Source organism: Sus scrofa, chromosome 1 (genome assembly GCF_000003025.6).
Source record: "Sus scrofa isolate TJ Tabasco breed Duroc chromosome 1, Sscrofa11.1, whole genome shotgun sequence".
NCBI classification, from domain to species: domain Eukaryota; kingdom Metazoa; phylum Chordata; class Mammalia; order Artiodactyla; family Suidae; genus Sus; species Sus scrofa.
Window position 1 is genome coordinate 78,106,536 of NC_010443.5, and position 25,137 is coordinate 78,131,672.

Here is a 25,137-nt window from a genome sequence, read left to right on the forward strand (position 1 = left end):
GAGGACTTTGTTTGCCCAGGTAATTGTTTTAAGGCACGATAAAAGCAACTTATTTTGCCTTTTATTATCATTCCCTCTTTTGAAACCACATGCTCTTACATGTTTGCTTCCAAGGTACAGGATGAACTGATCTGCAGTCCCAGCCAGTTCTGGCTGCTTCACAGGAGGAGGCTTCATGTACAGGCTCAGGGACGTGAAGGTCTTTAAGTCATCCATACTAGCTTTGGGGTGCACCTCGACTGCTGACTGGCCGTCAAACATCATGGAGACTTGGATCTGGAGTTACAAAATTATTCCATTAAAAATACCCTGCTGAGGAGTTCCCATTGTGGTGCAGCAGAAATGAAGCCGACTAGGAACTATGATGTTGCGGTTTGATCCCTGGCCTTGCTCAATGGGTTAAGGATCCGATGTTGCTGTGTAGGTCACAGACGTGGCTTGGATCCTGTGTTGCTGTGGCTGTGGGTAGGCTGGCAGCTGTAGCTCCAATTTGATCCCTAACCTGGGAACCTCTATAATGCTGCAGGTGCAGACCTAAAAAGCAAAAAAAAAAAAAAAAAAAAAAAAAAAAAAAAAAAAATGCCCTGATGAAATGGGCACAGTGCTTTCTCATAGTTCTCAATGGGCTTCCCTCATTCATTATGGGGTCTCTGAGCTGTACTGTTCTCTGTGCCTTTGATTAAGTGTGTCCTCATCTTGTTGGAGAAAGGATTTAAGGAAGATAATACAGTTAAGACTGAAATTGAGATGAAAGAAATAAAAGATGGTAAGGCAGGACCAAGAATGAGGATAAATATGAATTTGACAATGAACATACTTGGTTAAGGTGAATTAAACACCTTGAAGGGATACGCAGTCAATTATACAATTCATGAGGACCATAAAATTTATAACCAACTGATCAAGAGAATAACTAATCCTGGGTACTAACACAGCTAAGACCTTCTCTCCAAGGTCTCCAGAAGAGAAGCATGAGGTGAGGCTGTGAGCAATATCCTTGACCATATCTAGAAGTTGGGAGGAATCTAGACCCAGCTTTGAAGGCTTAGATGGGTCTTAAAACATGCCTCTGTCACAGCTATGGAGCCATGAGCAAGTCACTTCACCTGCAGTTTCCTCTATAAAATGAGGACAATAAGCTTGCAATTGGGAATGAAATAAGATGATAACTGTGTAGTGCTTTCCCATGTCTGGCTCAATCATTATAATAACTTTAACGATGAATTCAAGATGTTTCTTATGATGATTCTTGGAAAGGCACCACAATGAAGCACAATTCAGTAAATGTATTTCTAAAAAGGCCCAATATGATGTGCTGAACTGGTCTAATTTGAGGTGATTTTCAGAGTATTCAGCAGTGGGGATGCAATGTGTATATTCATGCCATTTATGCAAATATTTATGAATAATTAGATTATTACATCAATTAATATTAATTTGGTTAATATTCACTCAGTGAGTTCAAGATTATATTTCCAAGTGCCTAGAGTACAGCTGTCCTATGTTGCCAGTTGTGTAAAGGACAATAATTCTTAATAAACAATTAAGCAGTATATGGGATTAAAGTCTCTTTGTAAAAATTGAGAATTTGAAAAAAGATGTGTATCTGCATAGAAAATACCTCTTCTTTGGGAAGCTGACTGGGACCAAAGGTATTGTCAAGATTCTCTTTAGAAAATAATTTTACATGATTAAGGCCCCCAATTCTACTCCGTAGAAATAAAACTACCAGAAGGCATACACAGAAACCTAGCTTTGGAAATGCCATTTCAGGATGATAAATCTTTTTTGAAATGTTCTCCAAGGTGTCTAAAAAAGGTGATTTGTGGTGTGGGACCAATTATCATATACCATTTCCTTCATTACAAAATGCTTGATTTTCAACTCTTAATTCTGTCAGTAATTAGGGCCAGTGGTCTGTTCAGGCTGCATCTCAATTAAGAAAATAAAACCATATAATTTGGTTGTAAAAAATGATGCTGGTCTATAAATCAATAAAAAACAAATTAAAAAGAAGGCCAAGAACAAGCCCTGTTTTGCCACCCTGAAAATGTTAACTATTCCTACCAGTGCTGACACTGGTTATGGTGTTGTGTCGCTTGTGTTACAGCATCAGAATGGGGTCTTTGCTGAAATTGTTCAGTTTAGTTGCTATGTGATTGCTCAGTTAATCCTGTGAAGAGGCCAGTAAAAGCTTCATGTTATCTACTGTGTTAGAGAATTCTTTAAAGAGGTAGAAGAGCAAGATTATTCCATATAGTAATTGAATTAAAACAGGTGTTAGGATAATAAATAATGATAATAATTTAAAAATTGGGTCTTTACTGGAGTTGGCTTTCCTCCATTCCTTTGGCTCTATGAGCTTTGCTGACTAGGTTAACTGTGTGCTTCTTAATCTTGGCTACACATTAGAATAAATGAGGAGCTTCAAAAAAATACAGATTCTAAGTCCTTTGTCTAGAGGGCCTGATTATTGCTTTAAGGTTAAGATAAGGAATTGGTTTGGTTTTCAAAGCTCCTCACATGATTCTAATAAACAGACGAGCTGAGAACTACTAGGTAGGATAATACCTAGTATTATCCTGGAAGCTGCCCTCACACTCTCCTTGTCACTGAGAGACTGATATCGACTGCTCTCATGGGTTACCTTGCTAGCGACACTTCTGGTCTGAGCAATGAGCTCTCGGATCCTCTGGATGCTGGCAGAAACGTTGCTTGCAGGCCGCTTCTGCTCTACTGTACGAAGCTGATCCAGGAGCTGAGGGACAACCTCTGTCAGATTTCCTACTGCAGTTAATAAAAATTAATTACTTGAGTAAATACCTCAATATTAAGTCCACTCCAGGAATCAGGTAAATAGACAACAAAAATAAGAAATAATTTTTAATTATGAAAAATTAATAGTTAAGCCCAAAGCATAATCAGTTCCTATCCTTTGACATTTATAATACATATTGACCTATAAAGTGTATACAGAGCAAGCTGACATATAATGCACATTTCTAAAGGGCAAGACCCATGATAAATTACAGATGGTTCTTTCACCTTATAGCATGGGTTTTGCTTGCATTTCTAATATAACTGACATAGCAGGTCAAAAGTGATGCTGCACAAAAAGAGGTGGAAAGGTTGTTTTCAAGGATGCCTATCATAGGATATGATAACCTATCACAACCTATATGATAGGTTATCACATATCATAACTTCAGTGATATGTGACTGCGGTTCACATATTACACTGTCACCACAGTGGCCCCAGGAGAGACAGGATGGAAGAAACAAGGGAGCACCCAGAAAAGTGGCAGTTTTGCCAAGGCGAGGGGGCAGCAGCTGTGGTCTATCACCTCTACAAAGGTGATGGTATGAGCAGGTCATACTGACTTATGAGGTTACCTTTGGGGGGGAGGTGTATAACGTGCACAGAGAGGAGAGCACAAATCATAAGGATACAGTTTGATGAGAGAAACCCCAAACATAGAGAATGGTATAACTTTCTCAAAAGTTTCATGAACTGGAGCAGTGGTTCTCAATATGTGGTCCTTCTAGGCTACCAGCATCAGCATTCGCAGAGAACTTGTTGGGAAAGCACATTCTCTGGTCCCCTCCCAAACCTACTGCATCAGAAACTCTGCAGATAGGACCCAGGTGTTTCCCATGCACTCTGGAGTTTCAGGACCACTGAACTAGAGAATGAGCATCTTTGGGCAAACTCCTACTAAGGGCAGGGCATGGACACTAGGCTTAGCAGCTGGACGAGAGCAATCCTCTTACTGGAGCCAAACTAGATGGAAATATCTATTTTCCGTACTTAGGAAACAATGTGCTTCTCCAGTACAAGGAATGAAATTAAGAAAATAATAGCCACTATCAGTTTAGTGTAATAACACAGAGGTAAATATTCGTTATTTGGATCACTGATCACAATACTATAAAATGGCTATTGCTACAGTATAATAGTCTTTAACTTTAGAGATAATAAAGTATATTAAAACATGACATTAAAATTTTATTATGAAATGTATATAAAATAGTTTCTATCAGAGAAAGGCATCCATTTCACATGAGTCTTATAAAGTCTCATATTATGGTTGCTTTTTCACTTTGTTTTGAGCCACAAAACATGATTTGAGGAAAGCACACAATTAGTGTTAGTTCTAGATGGTTTTATTGGAATCACTGGTAAGACTGAAGAAGGAGGGGATAAAAAGTTGGCCAACAAACTTTTCTTCTTAATGGGAAGCTTCAGTTATGTTTGGCCATATTCAGTACTTGGTAATAATTAGCTTTACTCAAGTAATGAACAGACAATGCTATTTAGTATATTTTTTTTCCTGAAAGCAAACCAATGTTCTGTTAACATTAAACAATATGTTAATGTTAATTCAATCATGTTAGAATTTAATTCATGTGATACGTTAGAATTAAATTCTAATATGTGATGTTAGAATTAAATACATTCTAATATGTGATTGCCCCTCTTCCCCAAAGAATCAATCTTAAACTGATAAAAAACAAATGCTACTATTATTTCAAGTAGATAAAAATGGACTTTTAACCAGTATCTCTAGCTTTTACAGGGAAAAAAATTCACACACACACACATACATATTGATAGAAGAACTGAGCAAAAATTTTCAACCTTTTCTAGCTAACTTCTACAATGTTCTAATCTAACTCAAATGAAAAAAAAATTGTTTCTTAACTCAAGATGTGTAGAGTTTAATGGCCAATTTCTCAACTGGATGCAAATTGTGAAGCTATTAAGTGATACCTGCATCTCTGGCAGAGTCCACTGCAGTGTTGTAAGCAGAAGAGTCAAAATTCTGCAGATTCTGTGACCAGGTGGTTAGGTTGCTGGCCATTGGGGCGGCTGCCTGCTGGACCTCCATGGTGGTCTTGTTGGCTTCTGCGGTGATCAACCTGGACTGGCCCAGGCGTTGCTGAGCGTCACCTTCACACAGAGCACAAGGACATTTACTTTGCAAAGAAGTGGGACATTTGATGGAATCATGAGTATCTATTTAAGCACTGGGTGAACACCTCAAATTCCAGACTTTTCACCCAAACTGAGACCTTTAAATATGTTAGTTATGGTGTACGTTAGGTATATAAGAATCCTATGAGCAATTTTAACAAATCAGCTTTAAAGACTCTAAAGTCTCATTAAAATCATCTAGTTCACTTAAAACATTTTCAAATTAGAAGTAAAAGAAAAAAAAAGAGTAATTAGTATTTCTTCAGGATAGAAAATCATAGAAAATACATATGTGGAGTTCTCTTATGGCTCAGCAGGTTAAGGATCCAGTGTTGTCACTGTAGTGGCTTGGCTGGCCGCCATGGTGAGGATTCAATCCCTGGTCTGGGAACTTCCACATGCTTTCTTCTTTGTGGGATATCTTTTGCCATAAACATGATTCTCTAGTACAGAAGTAAACTGGTAAGAAAAGGTACTTTTGAATAAGAAAGCAAGTTTCAAAAGAGTATTTATAGTGAAAATTCTATTTTGTAAGTTACATATTTAAAATAAAAACAATATTAAATTTATAACAAAAATGTCATTTTCCTAGGTAATGAGATTATAAAAGATTTCTCTTGTTCATTCTCTTTTCTTATCTATATCTCCTAGTTTTTCTATAATGGTCATGTATTACTTTTGTAATAAAAGCAATTAAAAATCAAACAGGTAAAGTTATAGCTTCATTTTTTTTTTTTTTAAAGTGGAGAAACATTTAACTCAACCTCACATGCTCTGAACTCTGATGGACGTAGCTTTGAATCCTGGGTCTGCTACTCTTTGTTGCTGTGCCTTTTGAAGCAAGTTCTCTAACCTTGACAAGTCTCAGAGTTCACATCAGCCTAAAAGTAATGGCAATCCTTCCCCACATGAGATCATGTTTGTAAAAAACAGCTCAGTGCTTAGCATGTGGTGGCTCTGATGATGCCAAAGACAGGGTTTCTCAATGGATGACACCCTCCTGGCCAGGGCTTTGGTGTCCTGTAGTACTGTGACTGGATATGCTCCGTGTAGTGAAATACTGCAGCCAGCAGTATTGTTTTCACTTACACAAGGCCAGGAAAGGCATAGTCTGTTTCCAGTCACCTCTTTCTAAGATTCTGTGGTAGTCCAGACTGCTTCGTTTCTGTCCCAGGCTTGCTGGCCTCCCTGCTTGCATTGTATGAAAGACATGGCATGTAACAGGGGGCAGCTGTTTATTGCTAGGGCCAGAGAAACCCAACAACCAAATTAGAGCGTATGTGTTAATGAAAAAGGTTGTTCACAAGAAAGTAGGTTACCAAAAAGTATAAAAGCATGGTCCCACTGACATGTGTGTATGTACATATATGCACACACACAAGACTGGAGGAAAATATGTTCAAATTTAATTGTCAGCTCCAGGTAATCTGACTGCAGCTTTTATTATTTTCCAAGACTTTGTGTGTGTGTGTGTGTGTGTATGTGTGTGTGTGTGTTAAACACAGTTTCTTTTGTCTTCAGAAAATACTTATTTTAAAAAAGACCAATAAGCAAGGAATCACCTGTTTTCTCAAACATTTATCTTAATATCAGTGAATGAACAGATGAAGCTTAAGTTGTGTTTGAGATCCTCACCTCTCTCTGTAGCTTGTAGTCTCTTAATGGCATCATTTAGTCTGTTTTTGAGGGCGCTCTTCCTTGCTAGGGCGCCACCCACACGCCTGCTGGTATCAGCCACTGCCTCATCGTTGCCTGTGAAGAAGAAGTGGAAAAAAGTACAAGCAGGGTCAAAACGCCAGGGGAAGAGAAAAAAATCTCTACTCCAACAAGGAAAATTCTGATTTGTACCATGAGTCATCTGCAATATTCTGAATGCGATATGAACACAGAATGTCAATTCTGAAAAGTGATTTCAATTAAGAGTTAAAGGACTGCAGAAAACTTGTAACACTGTTTGGGAGTGATTTAGGACGCCATAATGTAACTTCATAACGGGTGTAGAGATGATGGCTAATTTCTTTGCTTGAAAAATACAGCACTGCTGTGACTAATAAAACTCAGCAACACAACTGATAAAGAGCTGAAAAGATTTATCTATATTTATGGTGATGATTGGTTACCTAAGAATAATTCTTTTTATTTTTAAAACAAAATTTTAATTGGCACATAACATTCTAGATGTAAAAAAGCACACACAATTATAAGGTCCAGCTTGATGAATTTTCACAAACTGAACACGAAATACAACCAAGTGCCCAGGTGAAGAAAACAGCATTATTAATCCCTTAGACTGGGACCTCCATGACTACCCAAGGTGATCACTACTCTGAATCCCATCTCTGTCTTCGTTGTGTCTGTTTTTAAGCTTTATTCAAAAGAAATTATATAGTATTGTATTTTTAAATATCTTTTGTATCTCTTGTCTGAATTTCTGTAAAGCAGTAAATCTTGACATGGGGTAGTTTAAGTCTTCCAGCTTTTTAAAAATTCTCAAGATTATGCTGGCTGTTCTTGCCTACCCACCCCCTTTCCCAAAGAAATTTTAGAAACATCCTATATATGTATGTATAGTTCTGATATTTTGAGATTATACTGAATCAACAGACAAATTTTGGCAGAAATTGTTTTTACAAATCTAAGTCTTCCACCTAATGAATACAGTTTGTATTTATTCTTGCTTAGATCTAAACTCTTATTTTGCTCTCCATATAAGAGTTATGGTTTTATTAATAGTTTTATGGTTTTATGTGTAAAGATCTTAGCATGGTTTATGGTTTTATGCGTAAAGATCTTAGCATCTTTCATCAGATTTATTCCTAGGCATTTTACTTTATTTCAAATGGTTTATTTTAAAGAGTTAAGTTTCAGAAGAAAAAAAGTTAATTTCTAATTGTTTTACATAGAATTAAACTGGACATTTACACACTGAATTGATAACATGGAGCATCCTTGTCTTATTTCCAATATTAGTGGGAATGCTTTCAATATTTCATTGTGATTATGTTTGCTGAGTATTATTTTATTATTCTTTATTAGACTATGGAAGTTTCCTTCTATTCCTAGTTTACTGAGTTTTTTTTAAAAATATGAGTAGGTAATACATTACATTAAATGATCTTCCTTCATGTTGTGAGATAAACAAATGAATTTCTCTTATATTCTAAAAATATGATGAATTGCTATTACTGTTTTAAAGTTAAAATACCATTGAAATCCTGGGATAAACCTAACTTGGTCATGTATTACCATTTCTATGTATGTTAGATTTGATTGGCTAATATCTAATTGGAGTTTTCACATCTCTGTTTATGAGAGAATTTGGCTTATATTTTTCTTTGTTTATAATATTCTTAGGTTCTGGTATCTAAGTTTTGTTGGCTTCACAGAAAAAGAATATTTCCTCCTTTTCTATTTCTGGAAAATTTATATGTGAACAGTGTTATTTCATCTTTAAATGTTTTGGAGAATTTGCTGGTGAAGCCACATGAGCCTTGAGATTTCTTTGTGGGAGGGCTTAATTCCTGATTAGATTTCTTAAACATATGTAATATGTACATATGTAATATACATATGTAATACAGTTCTATTAGGTTTTCTGCTTGTTCTTGTATCAGTTTTGATAATTACTTTTTTTTCCTTTAGGGCCGCAGGTATGGCATATGCAAGTTCCCAGGCTAGGGGTCGAATTGGATCTGCAGCTGCTGGCTTACACTACAGCCACAGCAGTGCCAAATCCAAGCCATGTCTGCAACCTACACCACAGCTCATGGTAATGCCAGGTATTCAACCTATTGAGAGAAGCCAGGGATCGAACCTACATCCTCATGGATACTAGTTGGGTTTGTTTCTGCTGAGCCACAATGGGAACTCTGATAATCAGTCTTTTTCTTACAAAATATTCTTTAAAGTATGCTTGTAGGAAAGACCATAACTGAAGTTATCTTGGCACAAAACCAAACAAGTCATGATGTAATATCTTATCATTGGAACAGAAGGATAAACCTTCCCAAGAATTTCTGTTTTGTGCTTTGTCTACTTCCAAAGCACCAGAAAATGGATGTTTCTTGACAAACATAAAGATAATATCTTCATTTCCCATTCTTCTTTTCTCTCCAATGGATTTGCAGATATATATAGCCTCCCTTGGGATACTGACTCTTTTCTATTACATAGTATCAGTGTGCTTTTTATATTGCTCAGCTACCCTTTTCCCCATACATGTGTGTAATGGGTATATAATGTGTGATGCTTAGTTGATTCTGTCGATGTACTGAGTACAATGTAACCAAAGTACAAGCACTTCTTGTTTCCTCCGGGCAGCGCCAGTAATTTCCCAGAATTCAAGGAGAGTCTTAAACATACTTTGTAGTTGTTTTGGACCCTCTCTCTCTCTTTCAGTTTCAGGTTTTGAATACTGTATATAAGCAATCTATTCAGCCCTTCCTCTTGGGTCTTGTTACTGCAAAAAAACACTGGCTGACATATCACACAAAGAATATATCAACTATATTTGGAGTTTTTGATAAAAATAGGAGAAAGAAAATCTATTTTGGGCTGGATGTTTATAAGACAAAATGCTTCATATAAAGTCTGTCCTATTTGGAACTTACTGTCTTACATAAACATTTTTCTTTTTACAAATGAACTGAGTAGAAGACTTTTTAAAATAGTAGCTTCCTTGACTTATTATAGATTGCTAAGTTTTATATAGATAATGAAGAAAAGGAAATCTGGTAAATAAAGACTACTGATTACTTAAACACAGAATTAACAGTAATCTGAAATTATAATGTAACTCAATAGATGAATACAGTTCAATTTGAAAATCTGAATTTATATTACAAACATGTGCATTGTTTAAAGTGAGGCAAATTCTGATCCACTCAGTTCTAACTTCCCATCAGGTCCTTTTTGCAAATAAATATATTAAGGGATTTAACCAAATAAGATCATGAAGTAGGTGATCATATCGGCAAAATATTCAGAGATCAAAGCAGAGAGATTAATCTGCATATACAATATGGAACTTTGAAGAGATATCATTATTAGAACAGAAAAATTTCTTTCATGAGGTTCAATAACTTAATAATGACAGGCTTGAGAAAATACTTTGCAAATTATCGAGGAGAATAAAATATTTACATCATCATAACATGAAGACCCACATATTATGGTCTTCACAAACAAAAGCAATACATAGATATGGCAACATTTACTTAAAAATATTTTAATATTAATATTCTAATTCTTTACTGCTAATATTCTTTTTTTTTTTTTGGCCATGCCTGCAGCATGTGGAAGTTCCCAGGCGAGGGACTGAACCTGTGTCTCAGCAGTAACCTGGGCCACAGCAGTGACACCAGATCTTTAACCTGCTAGGCCACCAGGAATTCCCCTATTGCTAGTATTTGAATTCTTTTCTAAAGAGCATGTTTAAGACTAGGCTTGTATAATAAATTAATTAGAATGAATAAACAGCTTTTTAAATGGTTAAATAGTCTGCATATGAAAAACAAATGCATTTGTTTTCTCTGTATAGTGGCTCTACCTTTAAAAGAGAGAAAATGCACAGACAAGATTAATTGCTTTGATAAAAATCATGTGAAATTTTTAGTTTCAAATTTGGTCTTTGTTTTTAGGTGGTAGAGGTTAGATACATAATGGATTTCCAACCTCATTAGTCAATGGTTGAATATCCTTATAGATGAGCTAATGACCTCAGAGATGAGTACTGTTTAGTAAAATTCTTAGTTTAATTGTTTTGGCTTATGCCACAGTCATAGCAACATGGGATCCGAGCAAACTACACCACAGCTCACCATAACACTGGCTCCCCAACCCACTGAGCGAGGCCAAGGATTGAACCTGCATCCTAGGGATACTAGTTGGATTTGTTTCCGCTGTGCCACAACAGGAACTCCTTAGTTCAACTGTATTTAAGAGTAACTTATAAGATTCAAAATTAACTAAAATGATTTCACTTTTACTTTTTCCTCCCTCTCCTACTCTTCCATGTGCTTGACTTAGCAGATGCAGACACCAGCCTTTGGAAGTGCTTCTTTCCATATGGTCATTAGGCTTGTCCTAAATACAGCAAATGTGTAGAACACGAACTATAACAAAATGCAAAAAGCCAGATGGCTTTGTGGTACCCTGTCCTCCTGACTCTCACAGTGCTGACCAATCCCTTCATGATAAAAATTTACAGGGCCTTCTGAACTGTTTAAGAAAGGTTAAATTTGTGCAATATATTCTAGTGTTGAGTGTATTTTATGGTACTGTCTCCTTGAAAACTGTTTTTGTTTTTTGTTTTGTCTTTTTGCCATTTCTTGGGCCACTCCCCCGGCATATGGAGGTTCCCAGGCTAGGGGTCTAATCGGAGCTGTAGCTGCCAGCCTATGCCAGAGCCACAGCAACGCGGGATCCAAGCCGCGTCTGCAACCTATGCCACAGCTCACGGCAACGCCAGATCCCTAACCCACTGAGCAAGGGCAGGGATTGAACCCGCAAGCTCATGGTTCCCAGTCGGATTTGTTAACCACTGCGCCACGAAGGGAACTCTGAAAACTGGTATTTATAGTGAAGTTTCTATTAATTTGCCTTTTTGATTTGCATGAATATTTTTCCATGTAATTTTACTACATGGAATTTTTTTTTAAACCACCATTTACTTTAAAATATCTAATCCTTGCTTTTTTTTTTTATACCTTGACTCTGAGCAGGAACTATTAATGTTTTATTTGGATGAAATATAATTTATTCTTTAATCCTGCTTAATGCTCAATTTTGAAACCTGTTTACACACAGAAACACTGTGTGAAGGCGGGAGGCAGCCATAAATCAGAAGGAAGACAGGGAAGAGAAGATATTACTGGAATCTGCCCTTGCTTGAAGCTCTCTGGCTTGATTGAGGAGGTTCTCACTCTCATCTTTATGGTAAATGATTTGCGTATCAATCCCACTCACAGCCTACAAAGGAATTGGGTGAAGAGAGTAAGAATGGCAGCAGAAGAAATCAACTTTTTATTGTTCTAGGATTTAAATGACATGGTTTATCTGCTAAACACCAAGCAAAATTCATAGCTCATTTTCACAGCTCAAAATCAAGGTCAAATGTGAACATGAGAAAATAATACCCTTGACATTTTCAAGATAAATGGTTTTTGAGGAAAATTCGGTGAACCTAGAGTAGTGCCTGGCCAAGGCACCACTAAAGTGATTATCATGAAGAAGCTGCTGAATAAATAACTTTTGAATTGAAAAAAATCTGAATGCATGCATAAAGCATCTTCTCTATCTGCAGATCCTAGTCTCAAATATATTTTATGCAGGGACTTTGGCTTAAAAAAGCTGTCAAAAGAATTGGCATTTGCTGACTGGAGTATGATACATCTTAAATTTGCACTACTGAAACATTCATAACATAAATAAAATGGTCTTTTCTTAGCTCTCCTGCCCTTTCTACTCTTTCTATTACATTGGAAGCTCAAGAGATGACATTAGGAAACAGAAAAGTCATAAGTTGGGAAAAGGCAACATAAAAATGAATGTTAAAATAAGGGAATAAAACTCACATCATAAATTCTATCACTGATGTTCAAAGCCTGTTCTGCCGTTTCATCGGCTTCATTCACAAAATTGGCAATATTTTCATAGACATTTGAAGCATCCAGAGCCTTCTGTACCAGCCCATTCATATCCGAACTGTGCAAATTTCTGTTAATGAAAAAACCTGACATTATTTCCTTACCTCATTGGGAAACAGTGCCATTTTTAGGGCTTGATTTGAACAATTCTGGGACGACAGGTACTTCCTTCCTGTTATTTAAAGTTACATGTCTGGGCAAGGTTTTTCCCAGCTGTCTTTCCTAGGAGCACATTTTCTTTTATTCCTCAACCTTTGGTGCCCCAAAGATTTCACTTCATTATGCTTTTGGCAGCTGCCTGCCTGGCAGTAGTCACAGGGAAAGGAAATGCTGATTTAAAAACAGCGTCTGCACCTCTTCAAGCAAAAGATTGTTTACATGGTTGTGTCAGGCAGAGGAATGAACCCACAATCGTCCCCACCTATTACTTACCCTAAGCAGCACTGTTATTCCCTTCCTGTCAGAGAAACTAAGGCTCTCAGAGCTTATATAACCTTAGCATGGTGTTAAGTATTATTTGTTTTCACTCTCTTATTCAATCTTATTTCCTGCTTTTATATAAAGAATCATATTTTTATTTAAGAAGGGGAATAAGGCATACTGAGCATCTACGTACAGATACTAGGCTAGTCCTGTTCTATATATTAAGTCTATAATTCTTACCACAGCCATGAAGGTGACATTGTTATTTCTTTTTCATAAAAGTAGCTGAAGCTCTGAAAGAGGATGCAACACTTGCCCAGGACAAGCATGGACAAGGCTGGTCTTACCCCTGAGGCCTAGCTGCTCCCCCAAAGAGCACAGCACCCCACCTCACAAGTACCCCTGCCCTGACACCATGTCCTCTGCCTTTGTCCCCTTCTGGCCCCTGTAGGGTTCCTCTAACATTTGCTGTTACCCATCATGCCCTGTACATCCTCACATAGGGGCTGATAACACGATGTGCCTTAGAGGATTGATGTGGGATCCAACAGGAACGAGATACATGTAATGCTTGGTACCATGCCTGTCCTCCAGTAAACCTCAGGGTTTATCATTATATGTAAACTGTTTCTTGAATGGAAATTTCAAACTGTGCATCTATCCACACAATTCATATAACTAACAAACACTTCTTCCTCTGTAATATAAACTCATTCCCTTTTGCAGTTTATCCTCAATCCTTTGTCTTAATTTTAATTAGTCTTAAATCCATCAGCTTCGTTTTTTTCCCAATTTCAGACACCGATGACTATTATCATTTTATTCATTAGGAACCTCTCAGACGATACTCTGTGATGCAGTATATGACACTGCAGACCCCACAGTGCCTCCTCTCTTCAAACTGCCCTGACCTATGGAGTTCAGCCAGGTGCTTCCTAGCCTCCTCCATCCAGTTTCAGTCCCTGTACAGGTGCTTAGGCTCAAACTTCCTCTGTATTTCCTCGGCAACTCCTTTCTCTTTTGTCCAAGTTCATCAGCATTCTGGTTCCTCTGCAGCAGAGCCGATATCCATCAGGCATAGTAGGGGCCCACAAATACACTTTCATGTTAATTTTTTTCCCTTTTCAGTTGCATATGTGGCATATGGAGGTTCCTGGGCTAGGGACTGAATTCAAGCCTAAACTGTGACCTATGCCACAGAGATAACACCAGGTCCATAACCTGCTACACCACAGTGGGAACTCCAATGTTAATTTTTTTTTAATCACAAGAAGAAATGAGGATAACGATAGTGATTACATTAGCTTTATATTAATATAGTCATGACATATAATTAAAATTTTTTTATGGCCCATTAGAGTCATAATGCAGCCCTGCTCTGCAGTGATAATTCTGATCCAAATACTTGTTACTTGTATCTCCTCACAACCCCTTGTTCTTAGAAATGGCACAGAGTGTAAAACCTAAGGAAGTTTTAAAAGAAAGAGATAAAAGGTATAAAATGTTACCAGTATTTATTAATATTTAGAAATCTTGCTGGCTAGAGTGATAAGCAGATATTTCAAAGAGCTTAAAACAAAGCCTTTATTACTTTGTTTTCATTACCAGACATAAAACAGGTACTACATCAATATACAAAATAAAAATGTGCTTTTGAAAGGGAAGCTTCTTGATGAATTATGTTTATCCTTGTTTGAAGCATATGTAGATCAATGGGTACACTAGATGGATGTTGGAGAATACTCACATTTTGAAGGGAAGACATCTATAAATTTGGATGTTTTCCCGAATATATATGTAGTCAGAAATATCATAAACATAAAAGGGACTTCAGGGTGACTGATATTTTTGATTATGTCTCATGCAAAGCAAGGGATGACTTCCTTAGACGTTCTAGCTAGAATACTGTTTGCTGCAGGGTGGCATTTAGAGAAGGTCTGTGTTGGGATGCTATTCAGTGGGATGTAGTTACTAAATGACAAAAGAACAATGAAGAGAGTCATAGAATTAATCTCAAAAATAATAATCTACCAATATTGTTACTACTAAAACCAGTATTTTCTTCAAACTCCATTTTATTGGCTTGATCAATAGCACATTTCCTGGGAGCATGACACTGAACTGGATATAACACCATCTCACACACCAAGGTTTAACGCTTGGTCTCTCCATCGCCACTCCCACTCCAGCTCCCTCATTTTTTAGAAATTGGGAAGGATATTTGAAAACTTTGGTGATCAGGAAAAAAAGGTAAGTTAAGTTTTAAACAGAAGTGAATATTAATTCTTATTTTATTCATGACCTTTACTGATCCTTGTTTCTAACTGCCAGATTTGTGATGTTTTTCCATAATGATCTCATATTTATCTATTTTTTTAGCTTCATGAATCAAAGTCCAATATTTTAGTACATTTCAAATTAACATTAAATGAGTGTTATGACTCTCTTCTAGATACTGCAAGAAAATTATCAATTGATTTTCTCTTAATAGGTGTTGAAATCAAATAGCTCCTGCTGGGCACTGTGGAGTGGCTAGAGTATTGGCCACGGTCTACTGCATTGCTAACTTCCAACCACCTTTACACCTGGGTGTAGAAAGCTAATGCTGTCTATGAATAAATATGTGACAATGGCACAATTAGACTATGTAGAGGGTTCTGATTTACCTGATAAGATTCTGTGCAGCAGTTATGTCCCTAACTCACATGTGTTAGATCATCCTATTAACACTGTGGAATAGTACCTGACTCCAACAATACAGATCTAAAATCTGACAGATCTTTTAAAAATCAAAAAACTGTCTCTCCAGAGCAATTGTAATAGACAATAACTGGCTATCAGACTGGCCAGCCAACAAACAGATAAACAAACTAGCAAATTGAACCCTAAAACCAACCTACAAACACTGTATCCCAGCAACCCTGCCATGTGGAATTGAATAAAATTAAGTTATTCAGCCTATGCAGATGCCTACATTTTTAAAACCAGGATATTACCTGCTCAATTCATCAGCCTCTTGTTGAAGGTTCTGTGCATGGTCAACAGCTTCCTGGACTAAATCATGACTGAGGTTGCTTAGGTTGGATAGTTTTCTTTGCAGTTCATTTTTGGCTCCATCTATTTCAGCATAAATCCCTGATGCATTCTAAAGAAAATATTTTAAAAAAGAAATGAATTCAGAGAGACTTAAAATATTCTTCCAAGGGAGCACCAAAGATAATCTCTATTCCTCCTTACTATGAAGTTCAGTAAGTTTAGGCCAGATCTACATGAGTCTAAAATGCTATATATGGATATTTACTATTTACATCTTCAACTCCTTCTCTACTGATTGCTTCCCTAGCATTCAAACATATTCTGCCATCTCCCATCCAAAAAGAAAGCTAAAAAAAAACAAAAACAAAAAACAAACAACAAACCCTCCATCGTCCACACTTCTCCCTAATGTTATTATCCTACTTTATTCCCTTCACAGCAAAATAGACCTTCTCCGAAAAAAAAAAAAAAAAAAAAGGGTTTAGGCATGCTGCTTCTATTTCATCATTTTAAAACTCAAGCTTTTTATCTACTCCAGTCTGGTTTTTACCTCACTACTCCACCAACACAGAAATTCACTTAATGATTTCCAAGTTACTAAATTAATGGGTATCATTCAATTCTCATCTTACCCGATCTCTTCTTACATTTCCTATGCTGACTACTCTCTCCCTGAAACTCATCTTGTGATGTGACCTTTCCAATTCAATCATAAACCTAAGATCTTGGCTAAACACCATGCGTAGGATGCTGCCACAAACCCATGACTTCCAGACTTTGCTGGCTCTCAATGCTGAAAAGGAGTTTATTCTCTCAGTCACCAACACAGTGATTCTAAACACTGTCACCATTCCCAAGCCAGGAACTATTCTTTCCCCCACCACTATCCAATTCTTAGCAGGTCTTTCTTTTCTTTTTAATTTAGAAGACAAACTAACTGTTAGTGGTGAACACTTCTTTAAGCTCCCAATGTGATATTTCCTCCCCTATGAAGGGGGCTCAATTCATGAAATTCCAGATCTCTCCACTATTTCCTTAATCTGCCTGGAGAGGCAGAGTGCGTTATCTGATTGGTAAATTTGGGGGATAACTGTAGAGACTCTGCTCAACTCCATCCTTCTGTCTCCTGGGAGCAAGCTGCCAGCAGAAAGTTGAGTTTTCCTATACCTCTTCATACAGCTAAGTTGTCCTGGGAATACACCTCTTCTCTTCCTTCCAGTGACCTTGCAGCGTTGCTGGTCTGGATGGGCAGATTTGCCTAATTCTGGTATTGAGTATCAGCCATCCCACTTGGCTAAGAGATCTTTTAAAAAGCCATACCCTCAATTTAACTACACCAGAAATAAAGGTGATATTCTTGGTCTTCATAGTTACTTTTTATTTTTCAACTTGTTCAGAACTTGGGTACTGAATGGGGTGCCATTTATTTATTTATTTTGGTCTTTTGTCATTTTAGGGCTGCACCTGCGGCATGTGGAGGTTCCCAGGCTAGGGGTTGAATTAGAGCTGCAGCTGCTGGCCTACACCACAGTCATAGCAATAAAGGATCCGAGCAGCATCTTCGACCTACACCACAGCTCATGGCAATGGATGACCCTTAACTCATTGAGCGAGGCCAGGGACTGAAGCCACGTCCTTATGGATACTAGACGGGTTTGTTAACCACTGAGCCATGACAGGAACTCCAGGGGTGCCATTTATTGAGAGCCCCTCAGAGATTCCAACCTGACAACGAAGAGTTTTCCCAACTCTTTTCCACCACTCACTAGCTCTCCCTGCAAGCAAACCCTATAACATACTTATAGCTATATCAATACATATATCTTCCTCATATTTTAAGAGGAAAATGCTCTTTTTCTTTACAGGTTATGCTCCCTTGTTTTCTCAGTGGCTCTGTTTTCTGCTTTCTTGCTCTTTAGCTACCAGCTTTTCTCAAATATGCCCAAGTTCCTACTAAAAAACAAATAAACAAAACTTATTCCTTGACTCTAGCTTCCCTACAGATTCTTGTGTTGATGAAGTGCTCCCCACAGAAATGGTTCTTGTCAAGGTTCCCACTGTCAGACCCCATATTACCAGGTCCATTTGAGACTTTCCTGTACTTGCTGGGTCTATCTCTGGTTTGTGACAGAGTTGATCACTGTCTCTGCCTTAAAACCCTCTTTTTCCCCAGCTTCTGTGATGCTGCTCTCTCCCAGTCTCCCATTATGCTCTAGGTATGCAGAAGCCTTCAAAGCTGCTGTTCCTCAGGGCTAGACTCAGCCCCTTCTTGTCTGCAAGATCTAAGTCCTCTCTCTGAGCCCAGTCTTTTAATCTTCTGATACATTCTCTACCACTGTGCAGGAATGGTGAACCTTCTATAAAGTAAACCTGATCATGTTATTTCCCTTCTCAAAATCAGCCAATTCCTTCGCTTGAAATCCAATTCCTATGCATGGATTCTTCATCTGACTCTTCTTCTTAGCAATTTTATCTTTCCTTACCACTTCCCACCCAACTACATCCCATGGTCCAAACTTGACTGATTATTGTTTTAATGCTCCATATTTTTTCTGGCCCCAGGCCTTTCTACATATTTTATCTGTCTGGAATAAATTCTCTTTATTGCCTGTCTGATTCACCTGGAAAAGTTCTATTCACCCTTCCATATTTGGCTCAGATATCACTTCCTTTATGAAGCCATTGCTTGCCTTTCTAGGGTGAGTTGTATTGTCACATATTTTAATTATCCACCTGCCACGTGACTGCAATGATTTTATATTATTATTCTACCCATCATATTCCATAATCTTGGAAGGCAGGACCTATATTTATTTTTGTATTCCCAGAATATAGCACAGTTTCCAGCATATAAGTTTTATTTTTGTGGAGATAGTATTAAGCTTGTAGGCATTTTGTTGGTCACCCAGGGAACAATACTTTGTTTTTGGTTTTTTTTTCTTGGCTCTATTAATATCAAAGTCCACTTTATTTATTTATTTATTTTTGGCTTTTTGTCTTCTTTTAGGGCCATACCTGTGGCATATGGAGGTTCCCAGGCTAGGGGTCCAGTCGTGAGGAACAATACTTTGAAAAAAATGTTTTAAATTGTATAAACAGGAAAAATACTATGGATATCCTACATTTACTCATTAATTCACTCAACAAACATTCATAGTATGCCTATAATGTGCCAGATACTCTTTCAGGAGATAGAACACATAGCTGTGAATACAGTCTCTACTTTTAAGGAATTTATAACCTAGTGGGAAGATACAGTAATACCCAAGTGGTCAAATAAGTGAACGAGCTAACTTCAGGGAGTAAAAAAGATTTTGAATAAACTAGAACAGATAGGATGGCTTGGAAATTGATTAAAGGTAAGAGATCCACTTGGAATGAATGTTCGCATTGGCCATTTGAAAATCTGGGGATGGCAGGTGCAAAAGTCCTGAAGCAAAACAAAGAATAGTGTGGGAGTTCCCATCGTGGTGCAGTGGTTAACGAATCTGACTGGACACCAGGAGGTTGCGGGTTCGATCCCTGGCCTTGCTCAGTGGGTTAAGGATTCGGCGTTGCCGTGAGCTGTGGTGTAGGTTGCAGACGCGGCTTGGATCCCGCGTTGCTGTGGCTCTGGTGTAGGCCAGTGAGCAGCTCTGATTCAACCCCTAGCCTGGGAACCTCCATATGCCGGGGAGTGGCCCTAGAAAAAGGCAAAAAGACAAAAAACAAACAAACAAACAAAACCCAAAGAATAGTGTGTCTGAAAAACAGGAGCTGTAGTGTAATGGGCAGGAGTAGGCTAGAGTGTAGAGAGAGAGGAAGAGAGTGGAGCATGAGGTCAGACAGTAGGCCGGGTCAAGTCACTTAGGGCCTAGTGGACCATGTCCCACGAGCTTGTTTTTTACTATAAGTATTACTGGACATTTTGTGGGGGATAAATAATGTCATCTGATTATGCTTTTAAAGGATTGTTCTGCTGCTGCATAGAGAATGGATCCTGAGGGGCAAGAGTGGAGGCAAATGAATCAGTAGGAGGCTCTTTCAGCAGTCCATACTGGAGGTGAGGAGACTTGGACTCATATTCATACTCAAGAGTAGCAGCAGAGAGGAAGGTAGTGGTCAGAAATCAGAATTCAGTAGGGAGATGGGGCCATCAGGCCTTGCTGAAATGGGAGCAAGGAGAAAGTAGAAATCAAGAAGGATTCCAGAGTTTTGATTTGAGCAACTGGATTGTTCAAATCAGGAGAGACTAGGGAAGAGGGTGTTGTTCAGAATTTGTTAAGTTTGGTATGCCTATTATACATCTAAGTAGTAGGTGTAATCACGATTTTAGCCACATACCACACAGTTCTTTTCTTCCCCCCTCCTTTTTACAGCCATATCTGAGGCACATGAAGTTCCCAGGCTAGAGGCCTATGGGAGCTACAGCTGTCGGCCTGCACCACAGCCACAGCAACACAGGATTGGAGTTGCATCTGCAGGCTATGCCACAGCTTGTGGCAACACTGGATCCTAACCCACTGAGTGAGGCCAGGGATGGAACCCACATCCTCACAGAGATGACATCTATCAGGTCCTTAAACCACTGAGTCCAGTGAGAACTCCCCACTGAGTTTTTGCTTAAAACTGTCAAATAAGCATTTGGATACAGAAGCATGGAACTCAGTGGAGGTCTCAGAGCTAGAGGTACAAATTGTGGAATCATTTATCAAATTGTTCTTTAAAGTCATGGGATTCAATGGGATCAACTAGGGAAAGAGCATAAGTAGAAAAGAGAGCCCAGGATTGAGCACTGGGCCATTTATCATCCAGCTTAGGGACAAACATGGCCCAGTGCTAAGTGTGGACTGAGGCCCGTTTTTATACAGCTCCTAGCTAGGATTTTTTTTTTTTTTACATTTAAAGAGTTATGAAAAATAAAAATAAAAAACAAAATGAAGAAAAATAAGGGACAGCAGTTGCATGTAGCTTGCAGAGCTGAAAATATTTACTACATAGAGGATGTGCAAGGGCAAAGCCAGCAAAGTTGGCTGGGATGAAATGGCCACGGAGGTGGGAGAGGAACCAGGTGAGTGGGGTATTGGAGGTACCAGGACAGGAGCTCTGAGTGTTTAAAAAAAGAGGGAAGGGTAATTAGTGGCAGAACTAAGAAAGCTGAGGAGAGAGAAGCAACGATGGTTTTGGTTATGTTGAGGTTGCTGATGACCTGGACAAACACAGTCTCAGTGCAGGGACACAGAATCCCATTTGGAGTGGTCTTAGTACAATAAGTGGGGAGAAGGGAAAATGTAAATGACTCATTTGGGTATTTTGCTGTGATGTGGGGTAATGGGGCAGAAATTAGAGGGGATGTGAGCAAGAGCTTTTTTCTTTTTGTTTTTTAAAAGGAGATACTAGAATATGCCTGTATGTGAGCAGTAATGATTCAGTCAAGAGTGAGAATCAGGCAAAACAGAAGAGAGAGGGCATAGTTTAGGAGGGAAATGCAGTGTTATAGAGCACAGCAAGGATGGGATTCAAAGCACTGGGCTTTGACAGGAGAAGGGATATCTCCTTAATTATAATAGGAGGGAAGGCAGAGGTGTGAATACACTTGCATGTAGGCTGCTAAATTTGGGGAGGGAAGGTGAAGGGAGTTCTCTTCTCTTTGTTTCTTATTTGCAGTGAAGCAGGAAGCAAATTCACTAGCCAGACTGCCTGATGGGAAGGTGTGTTTCCCACTGGTCATATTGGTTTCTTTTGTGTGGCCATGATGCTGAGGACACTTGGGCTTACTGGGTTATGAGATTAGAACTCTTAAGAGAGTACAACAGAGGAAGAGGTAGGTATGGAAGTAAAGGGTGTTTGCAAAGAATGATTATACTGATACTTTTAGCTGCTTAAGGAAGAGAGGATATGAAAGGACTAGGGTGAATGAGATGGAGGAGGTTTTAGCATGGCCAGAGAATTGCTGGAGTCGGCACTTTAGAATAAGTGAGATCAGATGTGATGCCCAGAGAGGGAGGTGCTCAAAACTGGGATTTGGGAGAGGTACTGCTACTGATGACAAGATTTGGGTCTGGTCACAGGAGGGCTATCAGAGCTGGAAGAGAGGAAAAGCTTATTGGCAGGAAAAATTCAAGGAGCCATAGGTCTGAAAGCTAGTGGGCTCATCTACCTGGATTTCGATGTCTCTATCTATCAAGGATTGTGATGGGAGTAGGGATGGAGAGGAAAATAGGCAGCTTGGTGCTGAAATAGTCAAAGAATGAGATGGTGATCAGATGTCTTTAAATTGATATTTTTTCAAAGGTAATAAAAATGAGCTAAGAGTACTTTTGTGATGGTTTGTTTCATTACATTTAAAGTAGGAAAATGCCTACTTTAAATAATGTGACTTTTATTGAGTGCCAGCTTTATTAAACACATGGCTTATGAGTCAAGAGTGAATAGGATGGATCTAGATTTGCACTTTTAATAGAACTTCCTGCAATTATTTGTGCTGCTCAATATGCAGCCACGTGGTATAATGGACACATGAAATGTGGCTAATGTGACTGAGGAATTAAATTTTAATATTATTTTAAGTAATTCAAATTTAAGTAGCCATGTGTGGCCAGTGGCAACTGCACAATGAAAGAAACTGAAAAATCCAGTCAGCTGATCTTATTTGATAATGCCAGCTAACCTGACAGACTGGAGTTGGTTATTCCTCTGTGAGACTGAGCCACTGTTCTAACCTGCTATAAATACAAACTTGAACAAGTCACATGCATCCTTACCTTTATTATGTCATCAAGTTCTGAAAGGGTCAGCCTCGGCACTGTCAGAGAGTCAGAAGACATGCTCAGAGAAGCGTTCACGCCTTCCATCTGGTCCCTCACTCTTTCGTGTTGCTTCTGCGGGAGGAAGAGCATGGCAGAGAGGAAGACAAGGTCATTTTAGATAAAAGTGGCACCAGGGACAGTGCTGTCGGCTTGCTGCACTATACTCAGACTGATCTGGGTTCCCATCCCAGGCCCACCACTGATTTTTGGTGCGACTCTGGGGATTTCTACCCAGCCCAGGCTCGGCTTTCTTACTGATAAAATGGAGATAATGAAAGTAAGTACCTCGGGAGATTCAAACCACATAGTTATGATTATTACTTACAATGCCACCACATCAAGAAGAGCTGACACTCCAGAGGGGCCTGACTGCTTTCTCCATAAACATGGAATAGCTCTGGGGTTACAGGCTTGAACAGAGGCTCTGTATTCACAGTAACTGGGAAAGGAGTTAATTCCAAAAAGCATCTAATCATGTGCTAACTTGGGCCAGGAACAAATAGCTCACGTGGACAGGAATAAAGTATAGACAAAAGAGTCTTTACCTCCTTTTAAAAATTTAAAATTGCCTTTTTATAAAAGCATATCATTATGATCTTGCTTCTTCCTATTCAGAGCTTTTTTATGTTAGATATTTATATGTTCTGAGGAAGGAAACTGCCTAAGTATGGATATATTTTTTGACGAATACTTTAATTTTTACCTTCACTTTGGGGTTTTAGAGTCAGGGATGTTGTGATTCTGAAAAAACATTGTGGAGCTTCAGATGAGTTCAGAGGTTGAAAGCAACACAGAATGAAACATTAAGATGGAAAAGTAAACTTATTTTATAATCTGAGTAAAAATGAGCTGATGTTATCTATCTATCTATCTATCTATCTATCTATCTATCTATCTATCTATCCATCCATCTATCTTATTTGCCACACCTGCAGCATGAGGAATTTCTTGGGCCAGGGATTGAACCCATAGCTGCACCACAGCAGCATTTTGAGCCACTGCAGTGACAATGCCAGATCCTTAACTCACTGAGCCACAAAGGAACTCCTGAGGTTACTTTAAAAATGTTAGTTTAGGGGTTCCTGCTGTAGTGCAACAGGATTGGTGGCATCTTGGGAGTACTGGGATGCAGGTTCAATCCCCAGGCTGGCACAGCAGGTTAAGGATCCAGTGTTGCTGCAGCTGCAGCTTAGGGCATGACTTTGGCTCGGATCTGATCCCTGGCCTGGGAACTTCACATGCCACAGGGTGGCCACAAATGAGAAAAAAGAAAGAAATGGTAGTTTAAATTGGAATTGAACTAAGTTATGGTATAATCTAGGGTATCATAGATATAATTATAGAAGCTTATACTTGAAGGACATACTTTAAAACTTTCCAAGTTCATCTTAATGTTTTTCTCCCTCCTTGCACTCTTTTCTGATTTTGAGGAAAGGAATAATGAAAACCATCTTCTCCAATTACCTTGCTACAGGAGAAGACAAAGGTCTAGCGACAGAAAAGTACCTAATTTGGACATTCTCTTAAAGCAAGAACATTACAAAAATCAATTTCCCCTCAAAATCCATCAAGGTTAATATAGTGTGACTATTAGGTTGGACTAATTATTCTTGAATTCATAAGGAGAGGCAGTTATACAGCTCTACACAGATAGTATGAATACTAAAGTTATGTAAGGAAGGGAGGTAAAAAAATTGGTATTATCTAGGAGTTCCCGTCGTGGCGCAGTGGTTAACGAATCTGACTAGGAACCATGAGGTTGCGGGTTCGGTCCCTGCCCTTGCTCAGTGGGTTAACGATCCGGCGTTGCCGTGAGCTGTGGTGTAGGTTGCAGATGCGGCTCGGATCCCGCGTTGCTGTGGCTCTGGCGTAGGCCAGTGGCTCCAGCTCCGATTCAACCCCTAGCCTGGGAACCTCCATATGCCGCGGGAGCGGCCCAAGAAACAGCAACAACAACAACAACAACAAAAAGACAAAAAAAAAAAAAAAATTGGTATTATCTAGCTCTCTCAGAGCAGTTTTTCCTGTTACAGAGTCTGAGATGTGACCCTTTCCAGAAACTCTTGTATCTGAGTTGCCTTATGGGGACACAGCTAATGCCCTGAAGTAACAACCAAACTTTAAAGCCATGTGTGAACTTCCCTGTCTGATAATCTCATTGGCAGTAGTTGGAAAATGATACGCTTCAAGTTAAAGGGGTTCTGTCACTTACCACACTTAGCATTAGACAGAAATGAATAAAATTAGCTTTGAAACAAAGATATTCCCA

General features: G+C 38.6%; 1 protein-coding gene across 1 annotated transcript in view; it reads right to left on the bottom strand.

The window, feature by feature from the left end:
- The window catches only part of LAMA4 (laminin subunit alpha 4), a 152,575-nt gene that overhangs the window by 34,546 nt on the left and 92,892 nt on the right, over positions 1-25,137 (bottom strand). The window contains 8 exon segments of the mRNA XM_013992761.2: positions 100-276; positions 2,648-2,787; positions 4,772-4,951; positions 6,611-6,727; positions 11,848-11,944; positions 12,550-12,691; positions 16,041-16,189; positions 22,824-22,940. Coding sequence (XP_013848215.2) covers positions 100-276; positions 2,648-2,787; positions 4,772-4,951; positions 6,611-6,727; positions 11,848-11,944; positions 12,550-12,691; positions 16,041-16,189; positions 22,824-22,940 — 1,119 coding nt within the window.